Source organism: Notolabrus celidotus, chromosome 14, assembly GCF_009762535.1.
Source record: "Notolabrus celidotus isolate fNotCel1 chromosome 14, fNotCel1.pri, whole genome shotgun sequence".
Taxonomy (NCBI): Eukaryota; Metazoa; Chordata; class Actinopteri; order Labriformes; family Labridae; genus Notolabrus; species Notolabrus celidotus.
In genome coordinates, this window is record NC_048285.1 from 17860388 (window position 1) to 17879856 (window position 19469).

A 19469-nucleotide genomic window follows, 5' to 3' on the forward strand; every position below is an offset into this window, starting at 1 on the left:
AGTTTTCTCTAAAGGCTGAAGAAGAACAGCTCTCACATCATCTCCTTCACCTCTCAGCTGCTCTCCTCCTCCGGCATCCGTGTGTTTTCAAAGCTCCTCTTGCCTCTTTTTTTCTCCTCCTCCAACCCTAAGTCTCAGACTCTTGCTGCTTCTTCATCTCCCTCTGCTGTCCCTGCAGTTTCCACTTTTTTCCTTGAGTCCACTTCTCCTGTATTCGCCCATTTCCTCCTTCTATTGCTTCGGCCCCCCACCCTGCCAGCACCAGATGGCGTGCTTAACTGTGTGAGCTTCCTGATGAACATAGCAGTTTCACAGTTGTTTTCGCCTTGCCCTCTGAATGGGTTTGGCCATCTTGTTGTCACACAAGCTATGCCCTCCATACTCTACAGAGAGCAAGCCCAAGCAAGAAACGGTGATACAACAGCGGTGCAGGTGGAAATGAGCCAGTGTTTGCAGACTCAGTGGCCCATTAATCATCCGTCCTCCACCAAAACCCAAGGTGACACTGTGAGGCCCTGTATGACTCTGGCCACAGTCCACGCTGAGGTGTTTTGGCGCGTGCGCTAGCTAACATTAGTGTAGCATCCCACAGGAGCGTTTACTCACATCCCCTCTAGTCCTGTCTCCCCTCCTCGTAAACCGCCCTCCTTCTCACCTTCCCTCACTTGGCGGGCAGTGCTAATAAGTGTAGCAGTGAGGCATTCAATTGAGCGCCAACTGTTGGGGGGAATCAATCGATGTCCACAGCAGGTGCAGTGTTAAATGGGCTGCTGGGTCGCGTATCACCTCTGAAGTGGGGGGCATGCAGGCAGGTGGCAGCATAAGGAGGTGAAACAGACCTGATGTCCCTCAGGGCTGGCACACAGAGTCGCAGAGCTAAATTAGCACAGACTTGACCCAGTTGACAGCAATTTCTCAGATAAGAGGTCAAATAAGAGCGATATGAAGAAAGCAGATATTAAGGTAAAGCACTGCTGCGGGGTCCAGTGGTTTTGAAAAGGATAAAGAGAGTGAAAAGTGAAAGATAAGAAGGAGAGGGAGAGATATATCCCTCGTCCTTCTCTCTCACTCACTCCTTCCATAATTTCCTCATGCTCTCGTTACACTCCCATAGCCTCTTGGCAGTTTCTCAGATCCGCCCCACGGCAGTCCCTCCGCGTGGCTCTAAAATTCGATATTTGAATTTCTGTGACTGCACTTGTTTAGTTCTAATCCACTGACTATTGATCTGAGACACAGTGATTTCTACATAGGGGTTTGCTGCTTATTTCAAACTTTAAATGAAAAATTCAGTCTGATCAATAAGAACGGCAAATGCAATAAAATAAAGGCGCCTGTTGGGTATTAATTACCATCAGACTATTGGCCATTTAATCACCAGCTATCCTCTTTGTCAGTGTGTATTGTGTGCCTTCTTGTATTTCTCCACTCACCACACACTGCTTTTCTCTTTTAATGTGCAATCTTTTTTTCATGCCAATAATTTCTATTTATTAAGGCTGTGAAGAGTATTCACATTGTGAACCAGTCAATGGGGATGGTATTTTTTTTTTTTAATGACTACAATAAAGTAAAAACAATCTATTTTGGCAAAATGTCTTTTGTATTACAAAGTTTTCTTAAACAGCTTCCTGAAATTACCTCTACTTTTAATCACAAGTCAGAGCAAAGGCAGCGAAATAAAAAGAACAATATATTGCAATAAACAAAGCAACAAAACTGAACCAAAACTTAACTTGTTTCTCTACTCAGAAACTGTCAGCTGTCACAGTCATTGCGTAAGAGCCGCATATAAAACACTTAATTACCTGCAATATGATTTGTATCCTTGCCTTTAGTTAGACGTGGGATTTAACACTCTGGAGGGACCTCTGTAGCCTTGTTCACTCAGTCTCTCATATGATTTTCACGGCCACGCATTGAAAGGAAAAATATTGGAACAAATCTCAGACAGCCTGCAGCCTGTCTGCAGAGAGGGGCTCAACCTGTCTCGGTTCTCCAGCCGTCTTGCTTGATTATTATGTGGCCTGTTGGGAATACGTACTTATTTGTTGCATGCACATTCATGTAGCACTGTATGCTTCTCGGTGCGTCCTATGAGACGCGCCTGTGTTTAGAGGCCATATAAATACATCTGATTTCCTTTCACACCCAATTCAACAAGATCACCTCAGCTGCCTGTGCAATATGTTCTTACCAGAGTTATGAACTCAGATGTATAACCCAGAGCTAGTGTCAAGCGCGTCTCATAAAAACATCTCCCAATTGTATTGATCATCTGTATAACAAAAGGCCATATGCTACAACCCCATGATCCCAACACTCTGAGGTACTTCATATCTGTGCCAGTTCCATCATTTGAACATTTCCATCATTTGGGAGCTGTGCGAAAGAGTGAGTGTATGTGTTTGCATAAGAGAAAGAGCGAGCGGGTCTTAATTAGACGTAGGAGTTAATTAGGGCTGTGTGGAAGCTGTGTTAGCTTCAGCAGCTTCCCCCAGGGTAGAGCGAAACATACGGAGCTTTATTGACTTTCTGGCCACACACAACCTCTGACAAAATTACACTGTTACAAACACATGTAGCCCAGACACACACACACACACAAAATAGCATGTACAAAACACACAACCGAGAACCTGTCGAGCCCAGGAGGCGGCAGGATGTTGTTGTGAATGTGACCCTGTGACCTGTGCCAAATCAACTGCTCTCCTCAGATTGCCCCTGCGGCTATCTCAACAACTGCAACAGCTGACAGCGTCGTCTCTGACACACTTAGAAATGCAAACACTATCAAAGAGCCGGGAAAGCAGACAGAAGGTGGGATGACACTGGGAGGGAGAGGAAGAAAGATGACATAAAAGGGAATGAGCAAAATATAGGTGGATGAAGAAGTGGGAGGGGTGGAGAGGCAATGGATAAATGAGAGCAGAGAAGTGAGCAGAACAGTGAGAGCTGAAGTGACAATGAAAAGTCTCCTTGGGTTATTCTGTATGCAGGCAGGCAGCCTCAGGGGGCATATCTGTGGTATGAATACCAAGAGGCAGGATGACTAGGTAAAATCCTTGACTGGATAACCTTACCAGCTCCTTCAGTCACCCTGGAGTGGAAATCTCCGGAGAGAGAGAGAGAGACAGAGATTGAATGAAGGAGATACAGCAGGAAGTTAAGCACAAACAAGGGCAGCCCAAGGTAAAATGTATCGGATCTTCATTTGCACACTAGAAAGAAAAAGGGACATTAACATTCCTATTAAAGGCAACATCTCCTTGCTTTTCCAACTGTTAGGATGCATCCATAAAAATATGTCATAAAGCTGTTTTGCCCTGTGCCTGCATTCTGCTGCACTTTGTGATTTGCAGTATGTCCTCTTAACATCTTAACATGACTATAAACATCTGTACTATGATTCCCCTGCCTCTAATGAAAATAATTTCAACGGGGTAGCAAATGTTCATGTGTAGCACATCAGGGCGACCTGAAGTTGTAATGTATAGTCATGTACACACATTTGGTTCTTATTCTAGTGTGAAATCTGTTTATAGCAGCATGTTTACACTTAATATCTAACTCAGGCTAGAAGGCAGCCTGGTTTATTTTTCAAGTCTTGTGTCCCTATTCTTTGTCCTACATGTGATGCCAACAGCCTCATTTTAATGTGAGAAAATGAACAGGAATATGCTTGACCCTAGTTCTGTGGGAGATCAAATGCCAGTGTTCATTCATGATGAAAAAAATCCACCAGGTTAGCTGTCACTCCCATAACATGTTTAGCTGCAAAGTCCACAGTGATATTTGTGTTCTCTGGTTTACAGCAGGGACTACTTTATATGTAGAGTCAAGGTTAATGAAGTGGACCAAGGATTATGTTTTTATTTTACCAGGCTGCTCTGGGAAGCATCCATAGGTAGGAGATGTCAGCATGGTAAAGCAATCTCTGTGCTCAGTTAAAATTTAAGCTTGTTCATCAGGTACAGACTGACACCAACTCAATATGTGAGCAGTCTGTCAGACAAACATCAAGAGTACTGTCAGAGAGTTCACATTCTCAGGGTATGAGGTGTTACCATCTACCTCAATGTACACTCAACTGTTCAAAAGACATTTTTTGAAGTCGTTTTTTGTGTAAAATATATTGTATCATACTAGAATCATATCATACCACATCATATAGTATTGTAACGTACCATATGTTATCTTACCACGCTGTATTGTATCATATAGGTTTGTTTATATTCCATCATATTGTATAAGATCATTCAGTTTTGTACTATATTGTATCATATCGTATTGTATCTCACATGAAACAGTAATCCCCAGATTAGCGATGCTTGCTCATGTTTTGTCAATCCACCTGCTCCCTTTGTATTCTACACTGGTGCTCTCTGTGCACTGGCTTGCCACAGCACGTATACTGTATGTGCCCTACTGCAGATGACTGACAGCATAGACAGCTGCTGACAAGCTTAGAAACATAAACACACACAGCTAACGTCAGCCTGTCTCACACACACACACACGGACTGAGAAATGAGGAGAGAGTAGACCACCTTTGTGAGCTTACTGTTCAAACAATAATCTTATATGGATGAACTGAATTTGTGGATTTGTGGCGGCTTCATTTGCTCTCTCAAGTCAATTTAGGACTGTCAAATTTTTAATTAGGAAAGAACACTCAGCATTTGGGTACAGAATTTATTTATACCTGTGTTGAAATCGGTGGCACTGAGCCCTCATCTGCAGAAATGAATCAGATGTAACACCAGTGAAGGACAGATGCACTGTCTCATAATTCGCTAACATCAAAGCATAAGAAGTCGGTGTGCCCGTCCTGTGGGCCACTTCTGCTCATAAAAGGATTCAGTGAAGCACTTTCTGTTCTAAAACGAAAAGCTGTGGTAAACAAAGTTACTTTAGCAGGTTTTTGGCTGTACAACAAGCTGTAAACACAACACCGGCACATTAACACCTCTATGAAGCTATTATGGATAATGTGGATAAAAGTTGCTTACATTATTTGAACAGGAGGAGAGAAATGTTATTCCTGGTAGCTAACAAGTGTTAGTCCCAGTGTTCCAGTGTAGGTGCTCCTTTTAGCCAGGTTTCACTGAGGAACATAACTGGCTCTTCATCTGCTTAATGTTCCTCTGCGTTTGACAGCAAGTAGCTCACTTTGTTATCTGCTGTTTTGTGTCAAACAGGTTGTGTATAGTGGAGGCCCAAACAGAATGAGTGAAAATGAGAGTTATCACAGCACTAATGGTAGAAAACCAGTAAGAACAATCAGTTAGAAATCTTAGATATTTTTTTTTGCAGAGCTAAAAGGAACCGCAAAGTCAGAGGCAACCTTTCTGATGTTGCACTGATCGGTTAAATTCATTGTTGGTGTTACAGTGTTGATTAAGTGGATTTATAATGTAACAGAATAGCAAGCATCTTAGTTAGCAAAATTGTTGTCATAAGAGGATCATTAACAATCATTTCATTGTTTTTTTGTTTTTTTCTGTGACTCAACTAACATGACCCAAAGTGTTTGTAAAAGTGAAATGTTTCCAGAGAAAACATCCTGACACATTTTGGAAATGTGTACACAGATTTTGAATAAATTTTCTGCAGTTCCCTTTCAGGCTATCTGACTCTCTGTGTGCTCATTAGTGCGTTTCTCGCAGCCTCACCACGGATAATTTCCCCTGCAACTCCTGAAAACAGAACTTTATGTCTGAGTGTTAAAGCACACATATTACAGCAACAGAGTCAGGAGTTCTCTGCAGCGCACTGCTCCCACTGTTTTCCTGATGTCTTGTGATCTCTCTCTCTTCCTACCTTTTCTCTCTATCTCTATTTCTGATCCTCTCTTCTGCACCTCCACTCCTCCAACATCTGTTAGCATGGGAGCCCCATGTCTCCAAAGCTCCCTTCATCTTAATAATAGCACCTTGGTGGGAGCTTAGGATTCGGTCACACGGGGCAGGCAGTTAACAAAACGCTGGTTCAGCATGCACCAAGCTGGACCAGCAAACATGGGGACTTAAGTCAGCATATACATCTGTAACCCTGATAATGCTGCTGGCAACAACAGGCAGTTTGGCAGAGATGCTAAATATGCAATACCAGTCTACCCCTTTGATGGCCATTGTGTATTCTACAAGTCCACTGTTCTATTCTCAGACAGCTATCATCACCATCAAGCACTAGACTCCGTGGATAGACGGACATTAAGACCGGCAAGGCTGATTTAAATCTTACACTGAACCTCACTCCTCCTCTGCTGCTTTCTGCACCACTCCTATTTTACTCAGTGAGGCTAATATGCAAGTGATTACAGAAGCATTAATGAATTTTCATCTCTCTGCAAGTCTAAACGGGGGTTCGTTTATCATAACAAATGCCTACCAATATAATTTCACCCTCTTGCTGCAAATTAAATTTTGGAGGGCCTCGGAGATGTATTGCCGCAGTGTTCTGGTCTGCATGACGTCCCAAAGGAGTACCTGATTGAGAATTTTTTCATTAAAGTAATTTGGGCTTGTTGGGGAGGGGAGGGGGCTTCACAGAGCTACTTGTCAACACAGGAACAGGAGATAAGGAATTTCTACACGACTGAGTGATTCTCTCTCTGAGAACAACACTTAGACAGTTGGCTGTTTGATCACCTTCAATATTTAACTGTCTCACTGGCCCTGACAGCCACCTCCATTCCATAGTCATTAACAGATGGTGGACGTGCATCTGTGTGCTGTTCCCATGCTGATGTTCAGAGCTACATGCTGAACATGCACAAAAAATATGCTCATACCCAAACACACATAAATAAGCACACACACACAATGGCTCTGATAGCTGGCACTGGTTCACCAGTAATTGGTTTCATTTGGAGGACAATAGCTGTTGGTGCTGGATAATGAAACATTAGGATTTAGCCCCCAATATTCCCATTGGTCTACTGGCTGCCAACCCAATTTCAGCCACTTTATCTCCTCTACCACTGGTCACCAATCCAAACCAACACAGAGGAGCCCATAGCTGCTTCAGCACTGCTAGCATTTCTATCCAAGCCAAAGCTATTAATCTTTTTCATTTTTTTTCCCCAAGCAAGGATGCTCGCTGTGCGCTCAGAGTCATACAGGAAGTCAATTGTAGGTCACAGAAATGAATTTCTGTTTAATGTAGCTGTAATGGTTTAGTTGATGATTGGACTTTTCTCTCCCAGCTGCTTGCAACCTTCCCTGGAGTGAAAAAACATTGTCTTTGTCACTGTGAAGAATTTGACCTTAATTTTGTTTTATAGTTCAAAGCAAATACTTCATATAATATCGTAATGTTATGTAACTTTATGGAAAAGCATGTGATGTTTGAACTAACAGGGAGTACTTTGGAATGAGACAGTTCTTTCGGTTTATTTTTCTTCGGTGCCAGAATCCCGGAAATCAAACCTCTTATCTGTGATGTTGTATCAATACCAAGCTCTGTGCCGCTCTGTTGACAGTTCATGCGAGACTGAATTTGTGCTTCCATACAATGTTGATCTGAATGTTTACACGCAAATGAGATTCATATAATTATTGTGTTATCAGTTTAGGACAGAAAAATCTATGCTTATCACATTGAATCCCTTTATTTACAGTCCCAGTCACCTTTTTCATTGTTTCCAAATTACACAGGCAGAATTAAATGTTGTTTAACAAGGACTAAATTGGGCCCAGGGCAAAATCATCACCAGTGAATCCCAGCACCATTTCTTTTAATTAACAGCAGCACTCAGTGTATAGAGGTGGCGTTAGAGACTTGCAATGATTTTATAGTATGCTAATTAGATCATCTTCACCTTTACAAGCAAGCATTTAACCTCTCAACTACTCATCCAACATAGGCTCATGCTGTGTTGGCTCGTGTGATTTGAACACTGAATCAAAGTGTAACATGATCTTTGAAGGCCTTAATGATTTTAACCCTGCACTGTGTGTTTGACTTTGTGTGTTACAGGGACGAAGACCAGGCTACTTCTCCTTCCTGGATCCCTTCTCTCCGGGTGTCTGGCTCTTCATGCTTCTAGCCTACTTAGCCGTCAGCTGTGTCCTCTTTCTGGTGGCCAGGTAAAGAGCTCAACCAGAAAACACACTCTGTGCAGATAAGAGGAAGAGGGGAAAACATTGAGAGACACACAAAGGGTTAGAGTACAGAGAGTAAGAACACAAACAGGTTTATTTGGGGGTTATGCAGAGGAGGGAACAGGTGTCTGTTCTCTTGCTTTCCTTCAGTTGATCTTCAACATCAAGGAGAGAGTGAGTCCCCTCCTCGTTGTGTGTCCTCAGCATTATACTGACACCTGCTGGTCAGAAAGGGAACTGACACAACTGCCGCTGCATGCTGCTATTGCTTATACAACTGAAAGATTATATTATGATGAAACATTATCATAGATGCAAATTTTAGTCTCATGCAACACCCTGTAAAATAATTATCACACTCCAGAGAGTTCCAGAGGTTGCATACTTCAGTTCCTTTATAAAAGATAGTGTGGATATGACCATGGCCTTTCTGTGGATAGTATGCATTAATGGTTAATGCTAAAGTGCGTTATGGACAATTGAATCCACACAAGCTTATTGTAAATTAAAGGTGTAATCACAGCTGTTGCACAGTTGCTGTGAATAGATCCCCTGTCCGGGTCACATAAGAAGGTTTATCCAGAGAAGGTAATCTTATGCTTCAGTGGTCAGAATTGGACAAATAGCAGCTATCGACTAGAGCACTGTCTTTGTAATATATGTTGCTGTACCTTCATTAACATTAGGGGAAACAGGAAACTCTTCATGATTAAATTGGGCATGTGAGGATTTCATTAAGACAGACTTAAAACTGTGAAGTTATCCTTAAAGTTCTTTTTCCTTTAAATCCTTAATGTCTTACTTTTTTCTTTGTTTTTTGTAGAATAAGGTTGATCGTAAGAAAACTGCACCTTTATTTAAACACAGAGACAGACGGCACGCGTACGTAACAGAGTTGTCACATAACTTGAGCCTCATGCAGCCCTGTCTGAACATAAAATTACATTTCTTTCTTCCCTATGTTTAAGTAGGCAGCACAGGGGGGAATGAAAAGCAGGTTGGTTCGCTCTCTGGAGAGCCGAGGTGACTTTGTGCTCAGTCGAACATTTGAGTTGTTTGGCTCCTTATCTGTCTCCCTCTTTCTTCCTCCATCTCTTTCTGCTCCGTCTCTTGAGTTTTCCTCTCATCAGAATACCTAATCCAACTTTCATTCTTATTTATATTGGCTGTACCTCTCCAGTGATCCAATCTGTTGTCTATCTCTCTTGTCTCATTCTCCTCAGATTGACTCCCTACGAGTGGTACAACCCCCACCCCTGTCTAAAGGGTCGATGTAACCTGCTGATCAACCAGTACTCGCTGGGGAACAGTTTCTGGTTTCCTGTTGGAGGCTTCATGCAGCAAGGATCCACCATTGCTCCACGAGCCCTGTCCACAAGATGTGTCAGCGGAGTATGGTGTGTATTCTTTACAGAGACATACACGCATGACTGCATTGACATGTTTTCAATGTAAATCAACACAGGTATCAACTCTGTCTGGGTGAAATAGTAACAAGTATCTTGCATGCATATTTGTGTGTATGTGTGCCATTGCAGCAAAAACTTATCCCTTTCATCCAAACTGAACATTGTCACCTTCATCTGTACTCACCGCTACGTTCATCCATCCACCCTGTCATCCTCTGAAAATCCTGCAGTGTCTTCTTTTCTCAGGTGTGCAGCTTTATTTTTTTCACCTCCTACATTTTACCCAGACGATCCATCTTCATACACTGACCTGCACATTTACATACTTTTATAGGTGAATACATATGTTCTTGTCCCCTGCCTTTCCCCCACAGGTGGGCCTTCACATTAATCATCATCTCTTCCTACACCGCCAACCTGGCTGCATTCCTCACAGTGCAGAGGATGGAGGTGCCAATAGAGTCCGTAGATGACCTGGCAGACCAGACGGCGATAGAGTACGGCACCATGCACGGAGGATCCACGATGACCTTCTTTCAGGTCAGGAGTTAAGCACATAATTGCATATGATCGATTGTTTATGCTTTTAAACAGCCACACAGCCTCACATATACACACCTCAGCTCACCTGCAGTGATCAATGAGCCATCAGCTGTGTTATCCTCCTCATCACCTTCCTGTCCTTCTTGTCTTCCTCATCTAACCACAGGTTTTATCTGTTTCCTGTCTGTTCCCTGACACAACCATTCAATATCCCTCTCCTTGGGGAAATGTGGCACTGTCCATGGCCTTAAGAGAGACACAAGCTCTCCACTATTTTGCCCTGAAGATTTGTCCCATTGGAGAGAGGGAGAGAGAGAGACAAACAGATAGTGTTAGAGGAAAGACAGTGAAGGATGGTATGGAGTGAAGGAGAACAAGACATTATCCTTGCCTTTCATTACGTGTCCACATCCACTAGACCTTGAGTATCCCAGGGAAGACATGCCAAGAGAAAGTAGAGGACATGCAGGGATTAACTGATGTCATGCACATCCTAGTGAAAGTCATCCACATTTGAACTGCTACACAACATCTGGTGTGTTACAGGAGGGTTTGACTAAATCTATCAGAGGAGGAAATGAAAAAGAAAAACAAATAAAAAACAATCTCCACTTCTGCCAAAACTGATAATATATGTATAAGTGACTGATAGGTTGTTGTTTACTGTCTCCCACATCTGAATTTGACCGTTGATTGTGTCCCTGCAGAACTCTCGCTACCAGACCTACCAGCGAATGTGGAATTTCATGCACTCTAAACAGCCCAGTGTGTTTGTGAAGAGCACTGAGGAAGGAATCGCCCGTGTCCTCAACTCCAACTATGCCTACCTGTTAGAGAGCACCATGAACGAGTACTACCGCCAAAGGAACTGTAACCTGACACAGATCGGAGGACTGCTGGACACAAAGGGCTACGGCATCGGCATGCCACTTGGTGAGTGGACAGTGACAGGGTGTGTGAGAGAAGAACTAAAACAGGGGAATGGTTAAACTTTTTTTCAATCTTAATTTTTGAAGCTTTTACTCTAATGAAGATGTTAAGGGCAACTGAAGTTCAGAGTGAAATAAAAGCAGCAGAGGATAAAAGCTGACGGTTTTGCTTAAATACACTGCATAATTCATACTAAATCTACAGAGGTGGGATTGAAGAGCAAGGGTTTTAGTTAGGGGATACAACATAAACGCCACATTGGTGAGCTACATAGAAAAGTAATGCCTCAAAAAAGCCAAACCATTAGCTGCTATCAGGGGAGAAAGTGATGCAAAAAGTGAGAAACCTAAAAAAAAATACTACTAGACTTTAAAAGAGCAGCTGTTACCCCGCTGTGAAGGGAAGAGAAAGAGAATATGAAATATTGTTCCTTTCACCGTTCAACTGCTCCTCTGCTCTAAGAGTTTAAACACAGGGTTTATTTGCACTTTGATCTCAGGTTGAGTTGTGGGGGAAAACACACCTTAAAGTAAACAAGATTAATTTAAATTCCTTTGATGTTTTAAGGATAGATAAACCTGTCGCTCAGCGGATGATATTCTATACCGCTTACTGTGATGTGACCTCTAGAACATAGCAAAACCATTGTAAACCCTTTAATCGTATACTGAGACGTCTTTCCTAATCTTTCTGTGGGAAGTTTTTTTAACATGAATACACATTTACAGTATATAAGATGAAAAGGTCAGGAAAATGGTGTTTGAATTTACAAGATGAGTGAGTTTGCACTGGAAACAAACACATTTTAATTGAAGTTTTAAGTTATGTTAGTGTAATTCTTTCCTCTACCTACTTGTTTACCAAACCTCTCGAAATTTCTGTGTCTTTTTCCTGCAGGGTCAGTGTACCGTGATGAATTTGATCTAGCCATCCTCAAAATGCAGGAGGACAATCGTTTGGAGATCCTCAAGAGAAAGTGGTGGGATGGTGGCAAGTGTCCAAAAGAAGGACCACCGTGCCAAAGGTTTGTCTCCGGTTAATCCTCATCTGCTTGTTCCTCTGCTCCACTTCAGCTTGTGTTTGGAACAACACTTACACAAATCCCCTCATCTGTCATCTTCTTCCCTCTTGTTCCTACCTCCTTCCCACCATGTCCTGTCGTCTCCAGGTCTGGGCATGGAGAACATCGGGGGTATCTTCGTGGTGCTGGTGTGCGGCCTGCTGGTGGCCATCTTCATGGCAGTGCTGGAGGTTGTCTGGATGTTAAGGCAGGCACCAGGAAATGAGGTGAGAGAGGGCTATCTAACCTGCATCTGCTTTGTCTCCCTCTCCACTCCCTGGCACCCTCACCCTCGGGGAGCTGTGAGGCTCTCCAGCTTCCAGTTTTGACAGAATATGGAACAGGCATTTTTTTACTCCTCTGGGTTAAATGTGACACTCTTCATCCAGCCTATAAGATATTAACAGCACAAACCAAAGATATACCTCACTCATACCTCACTAAGAGTTAACACACGTTCTTTTTTATTTCCTATTTGTAGCAGTGAAATTATCATGCGTTTACTTATCAAATAAAATATGGTGCATACTGGAGAATATTGAATGTAGCCAGGTTTATGGATAGTAAAGAGATTACAAAGCGGTGCTGCCACTGTGAGTTTACTCATGAGGATAAATCTGCTTGTTTTATCTTAGCCTTATTTTAATCTTCACTGAAAAGATGTCTGCCATCTTGTGCCATCTACAACTCAAAGTCGTAGTTCTTCAACACATCACTGGTGAGGGATAGACAGTCAAAGACTCGAACCATCAGCATAACCAGATGTGGGATTTAGTGGACAGAATTATTCTTTAAATAGACAGAGAAAATAAGTATCATCGCTTGTGCACAGTGTAGTGTGTGATTATTATAATCCTTAAAATTGTTAAAGCTAAATATATTAAAGTTATATATACTGGGTTTATATTTCAGTGTACCTGTGCAGTGTGGACAAAAAAGCAACATGAGGAGTGTGTCCAGCCCTTTGACAGAACTCCTGCTTATTTAATAAAGCTGTTTTTAACAGACTAAATCAAAAAGACTCCTTCTGTTCAAAGAGGCATTTTTATCAGACCAATTTAGATTTAGACCAATTCAAATTTCCAGGAATTGATTTGTTTGTGAAGAAAAAGCAGGAGGTCTGCCTAATATATCAAAGAAAGATGTGCATGCAGTGTTCCAACTATAACTGATGTGATGCCTTTAAAAAGATACTTGATAAATGTCTTCTCAAATGGACTCCACACTGTGATTTAATTCAATAAACATTCAGAATGTGAAAGGCAAAAACCAACTCATGTGATTTCTTCTTTTTAAGAGGCATTAATTGATTTTTCACTCTAACATGCACACTCTGTGACTGTGTTTGTATGCGTATGAGAGTGTTTTTGAGTGATTTATACATGTGTACACATATATAGATGCTACTATGATAATGTGCAGCTTTTGTGTAACGGTTATACGCCTCTTCTGTCTTGATCATGAGCTGCATCAGCATTTCTCTACATGTAATTTACACACAGTTTACATTCAGTATATCACCAGTGGAGCACTTGATCATGAGTCCAGGAGATAAAATGTGTGTATAAAAGTCTGTATGTATCTAAACGTAAGTTTCCTATCCCATGTGATCTTATTCTCCTGCTGTGTGTTCAAGTTTTTCATCCATCTCTCTGTTGATCTCCCACTTTACACTGATTTTAATAATAATCATGCAATGTTTGTGTTACGTGTGTGTGACGTCCATCAGTCTGTCCTAATACAGTCAGTCAGTCAGTGAGTTGTCTGGCCTCTCTCCCTTTCTCTCCCTCTCTTATCCCCTCTCCCCTCTCTTGTTCTCCCTGTGTGTGTGCTTGCAGCAGTCAGTGTGTGAGGAGATGCTGCGGGAGCTCCATGGGATCGTCTTGTGTCGAGACAGCCTGCAGGTGAGGCGTCGGCGGTCTGCTTCGATGATGCGGCCACGGCCTCTGCCCCTGGAGGAGCGTCGAGCACGAGCTGCCGCTGTCAGCCTCAGCAACGGGAAGCTGTGCGGAGGCACTGGACTGCCTGAACCTCTCTCACACAGACTTGCGCAGGAGGCCGCCCTGGTTGCCAGGGGGTGCAGCCACATCCGCATTTGCCCTGAGTGCCGGCGCTTCCAGGGACTCAGGATGCGTCCTGGAGCGGCCACAGGGCCACTTCCTTCTCCCACGCACAGTGAGGAGAGCATAGAGTGGGATAAGACCACAAATAGCAGTGAACCTGAATAACGCCAAGTGATTCCAACAGGACGGACTTTTCCCAGCAGCCACCTCTCTGCTTCCCAGGGATCAGAGATCACATGGTGTTTTGATTCAGCTGTTCAGAGCTTTATCTTAAAGGGCAGGACGTTGCTATGAACTTTGTTTGGCCCTAGAGGCACGGCAAGCTGGCAGTTTTGGAATCTCCTTGGGTGAATTTTTACCTTGGACAGAGGAAAAACTGATGAGTCTGTCTGGTTGTGGTTTGTCCCTGTTGGCCCTTTGTACCGTGTAAAACAGGACGGACAAAAACAGCTATGGGGCATTTGTACTATGCAGTATTTTCAGTCATTTATCATTGTGCTCTTTCTTTTTTTCTTTTTAAATTATTTCTGTCCTCTGTTGGATTATCAGTACTGAATATTGTTATTCTATTGTTCTTAAGAAGAAAACTTTAAACAAGTTCCTTTTTTTATCTGACTATTTACTGTATGAACGTATATTGCCTCTGAAGAGCTGCAAAGACAAACAGACTAATGCAAGGTCATCCTTCAGATCCTTTTATTTTGAAAGTGCCAAAAAAAACCACGAGTGTTAACTTGTGGCTGAAGAAAGCACCACAGCCTTGAGAAGACAACAAACTGATCCAAGAAAACAAACAAACAGAGACATTCAGACAAACGGACTCTTTTTATAGTAGTGATATTCTATTAAAAAATGTTTTAACTGTTGGTATCTCTGAAAGACAGCGATGCATGTCCAGACGTGTAGGCAGGAGCTCACTGAATGATCGATTGCTGATGGCTGAATCGCTGAGAGTATGATTTCCTGTTTTGAATACCTGCTTCAAATGCTGATGGTTACACACAACGCACATACACAACTACAGCCATTTACTTCCCCCTTCCATCCATCTGACATCCTAATCACCATGACACGTTTATTGTCTCATCACAGCTCCTCTTTATGATCTCTCATTTGAAAATATATTCGCTGCCGAGCACACACTCTGGGTTTTAAGTTAGAAGTGATTTCCTCCGTCTCATATATTTAAGAATGATTTAGGCTTCGTGAGGATAACCAAGTGTGGGAATGAAACCCAGCATATATCAGAATCAACCGAAAAAAAATGCTCCCTTGTAGAGTGAAAGGGTTTTTATATCAGCGGTGGACTTGAGTTCGGTTAACTGTCAAAGCAGTTAAACTTTTATTGAAAACGACGTTTTACACACTGCTTTGGAGGAGAATTTCATTTCAGATCAGCTGAAGAGCTCCTTGACATTTTTGAGCTCTTATTTTTGAAAAAGGCCATATAAATCTTACAGGGTTTTTTTTAGGTCAGAGACTGATTTTCTGACTTGTAGACCCAATCTAATGTTTTGGAAAGCTGTTAAATGAAGTGCACACCCCAGAAATTTTAATTTTAGCAATTTTCCGCCTCTGAAATCAGTTCTCAGTCTTTATTTGCTTTATATAAACCATACTTATGTAAGACAACTAACCAATAGTGACAGGATTCTTAGTTTACCTTCTGCAAAGACTGTGACTTCATGTTTTCCCATCATGAACCGACCTGCTTGAAGGTGTTACTGTGTGATAGCCTGACTGTTGCACAGAGGGAATCAGCGGTCATCCTCATGTCTACACTGCTCCTTTCTTATCTCTGATCTGTCCATCATTTTAAAAATGCCCATCAGGTTCTGTCAATCATCATTCCTCAAAACTAGGCCACCAAACTCTGCACAGCTTGAAGGTACTGCTGCAGTTTCTCTTGTAGTTTTTATAAGCCATGTTCACTTTCTATCTGTCAATTTTCACCTGCAGGTTCTCTGCATAGTCTCTTTAAAGTAGCAACCTCCATCTTTCTCTTTGTTTCATGTCTTTCTCTTTCACTTTTATCGTCAGTCAAACCTCATTCTTCACATGTCACAAAATCAAAACGGCTCACCCTACCTACACACAAATCAAAACCTCCTTTCCAATCCAAACTTGCCCCCAGCATCCACCCACGAACAAAACAAGGCAGAAGCATTTCTTTTTGATACGTAAAGCTGCCAGCCTACATCATTCTTAGGTCCTCAATGGTCTGACAACTCTCCCATTTTTCATACATAGTTCTTTACGAAAAAATCAAAAGCAAGACCAAACAAGTGACATTACCAACAAAGAATCAAGGTGGCATATCTATAGAACTAAGATAGTAGATTGACACATAAATAGCAAAAAACTATTAAGAATAAAATTGTCAAACAAGAGCGTTTGCCTTAGGATAAAAATTGCCAAAAGGGGCCTCAAATACTTGAGAAAATAAGTCTAAATTTTGCCTCAGCGGTGTTGCCATTTCTAACATGGGAATATATTAAATATCCCTCTGATATAAAAAATATATTCCTCTACAAAGTATTATCTTAATTAGTACCCTGCATTGTAACCCACAATGTTTTAATGTGTTTTGTATCATCAATCAGAAAAGCAAAAATCATATATATGTGTGTGTGTGTTGAAACTGCTGTCTTGTTGTAGGCTCTTTGTTGTTTTTTTATTCATCTGCATAGTAACTTCTCCCCTGTATATGACTTCACCTAAACTGCCTCTATAGTTATATTTTTTAGCACCTGTTCTTGCATGAAGGGCTGTGATTGGTGTGCTGTTTCAGAAACTGGTGAACACATGTAACTTTGGTGGATCAGCTGCTGCCAGATCTGGAGTGAGCTGCATTATTTGCATCAATGTACTTATAGTTTCCAGTGCATTTTTCTGACTGGATTCCCAACAGTTTTTAACTGTTCTTCTCTCATTGACTCTGTGTTAGGTCACTCGGTTCAGCCGGCATTTGACTCAGGTCTGCAGTGGGTCTGAAATCCCACAAGTGCACAGCAGTGTTTGAAACAGCACTGAACCTGCTTGATTCGGCACCTTGTAGAAATTAATGGGATTCGCAGTGGCACTGCGTTAATTGTGCCAATGCCCGTAATCTTGAAGTCATTAACTATTAATGTCTCAGAGTCAGTGTGTAAACACAGCTTGATCTACAGGGTTCCCCAGTAATGGTCCAAAGTGTTATAACAGTTGTTACATGCAGGTCTACATGTGTAAAATGTTTATATGGACTCATTTTCAGACATTTAGAGACGTACAAACACACATATTTTGGAGCATAATGGGGAAAATACAACTCCACAAAGACAGTAAATGTTAACTTTCTATATTCTTTTTATAACTTGTCAAAGGCAGATTGCCAAGAAAATAGCGAAGAAAAAACCCCCACATTTCATCACCAGTTTTCTAAAAGAAGTTTCTATCCATTTGCTGAATGTTACTTAGAAACTCATGAGAGTGTGGAGGGTCTCGCTGCACCCGACGCTAACTCCTTAAACACTCAAAACATTTACAGGGGTGCTAAATCAAGCGTAGTTGGAATGAGATTGCCAATTACCTTGAAGGCATGGCGAGCAGTGGAGTAAGAATTAAAACAAATCCCATTGAAACACTGGGCGGCCCTCGCTGGGAGACCTCTGAGTGAGATTGCAGGGATTGGCTGCTATATTTTATATGCTTTATTTTCTTATGTTGACATTTTTATCCCATTATAAATACATTTCTAAAAACAAACTCCATTCTGTGGGGTTCTGGGTTTGTCTTTTCTTTTCCTCTAAATTATTTGACCTTCCAGTCTGTTTCGATCTGCCATGCTAAAAAGCCTCTGAGTGCACTTTGTTTCCCAGTTCTAATATTCAGCCAGGAGAATATTCTGTTTTTGTTTTGAAATGCAGGGAAGCAGTATGAGGATGTATGGGGTTTCTAGCTGAGTAAACATGATGATTTGCTGAGTGAACCAGAGGGAACCGATGCATCTACCTCTTTTCTCTCCAGCAACTGAATTATTGTCTGCACTCTTGTGAATCCGTTAAACAGCTGAGAACTTGCGTGGGTGTGAAGACTTAACGGGGGGCTAATGAGTTTAACAACTCACTCGTGCTATATTTGCTTCCACTCAGCCGCAGTCCATCTATCACTGTGATTTTCAGTGGATATTTCTGCCTCCTCAGGATAGTGATTGAGTGCCACACAACAAATAGCATCTGATTTATGGTTTAATTCAGACTCCCTCTCTTTCCTCTGAGTGCTTGTCTCGCCATCTTTCCATGACAAGTTTAGTCACCAGCCTGCATGTCACAGTGCATCTTCCCTGCACTCACATAACTCATTACAAGAGTGACAAACACACCTCAACACTCACTACCACCTGTATGTCACTGATGTGTCAAGTTCATTTAACTGTGCTCGTGCTTCTGCTGCTCCAGGTCCATAAATTCATCCCATCTCTACCTCCAGTGACGAGCTTAACTGCTGCTGGATTTATGGAGGCCATGATGAGCACCGAGTGCCTGCAGAGGTGTGTGAAAATCTGCTTTACTCCTCTAGTTTACCCAATGTAGCACATAGCAATACCAATTTCCCAAAAGCTGATTGTTATGCTGCCAAGATTTTGACCTTTAATATGTTGAGTCTGATGCATTTTGCTAACAGCTCACATCCAAAACATTTAAAGAGAAACTTTTTCAATCAGCCCACTCAATGTAAACAAATGTTTTTTGCATTTCCCTCACATAGCATTCTTATTTATTGAGCCTCACACGCTCTGTTCTAGGAGGCCTAAAGATGTTTATCGTATATATTTCCAATATTTCCCTGCTTCAGATCTGTATTTGTTATGATTTAATTGCTTTCTAACAGCAGTTTTCAGATGTATTCATCCCATTTCTACTGCTTAGATTGCATCTCTTTGTCAAGCACTTCCTTTCTGTTCTCTGACAATAGATTTCCCAAGGTTAGCAGCCTGCATGTATACATCCAACCCCTAACAGCTGCTAATGAGCAGCAGATCTAAGGATACCAATGTAGAGACATAGCAGTCAGTCAGTGGAACCGACCTAATTCACAGTGACACAGGTGCACATTTTTAAGCGAGAGCTTTCCCATTGATTTGCTGGCAACTAATTGCTAAAGGCTTGTTGTGGTGGTGGTGGTGGTTTTCTCAGAGAAAAGGTATTCAGAGTGAAAGAATTTTGTTCAAGGTGAAGCGCTGTCGAGGCTGTTATACAGCCTTTTGTTCTTGACAGTTGTTGTTGAACTTATTGACCAAAACATCTTAGCATTGTTTGTCTTTCAGAGAAATAAAATGGAGCTTCATTTATTTTGTGTTTTGGTCCCTCACTAT

At 41.8% G+C, this 19469-nt stretch overlaps 1 protein-coding gene across 1 annotated transcript in view; it reads left to right on the forward strand.

The window, feature by feature from the left end:
- The window catches only part of grik4 (glutamate receptor, ionotropic, kainate 4), a 269756-nt gene extending 250311 nt beyond the window's left edge, over positions 1 to 19445 (forward strand). The window contains 9 exon segments of the mRNA XM_034701916.1: positions 7984 to 8093; positions 9332 to 9505; positions 9647 to 9763; positions 9892 to 10057; positions 10768 to 10993; positions 11888 to 11996; positions 11998 to 12014; positions 12159 to 12277; positions 13889 to 19445. Coding sequence (XP_034557807.1) covers positions 7984 to 8093; positions 9332 to 9505; positions 9647 to 9763; positions 9892 to 10057; positions 10768 to 10993; positions 11888 to 11996; positions 11998 to 12014; positions 12159 to 12277; positions 13889 to 14278 — 1428 coding nt within the window. The 3' untranslated portion in view covers positions 14279 to 19445.
- The last annotated feature ends 24 nt before the right edge of the window (positions 19446 to 19469 follow it).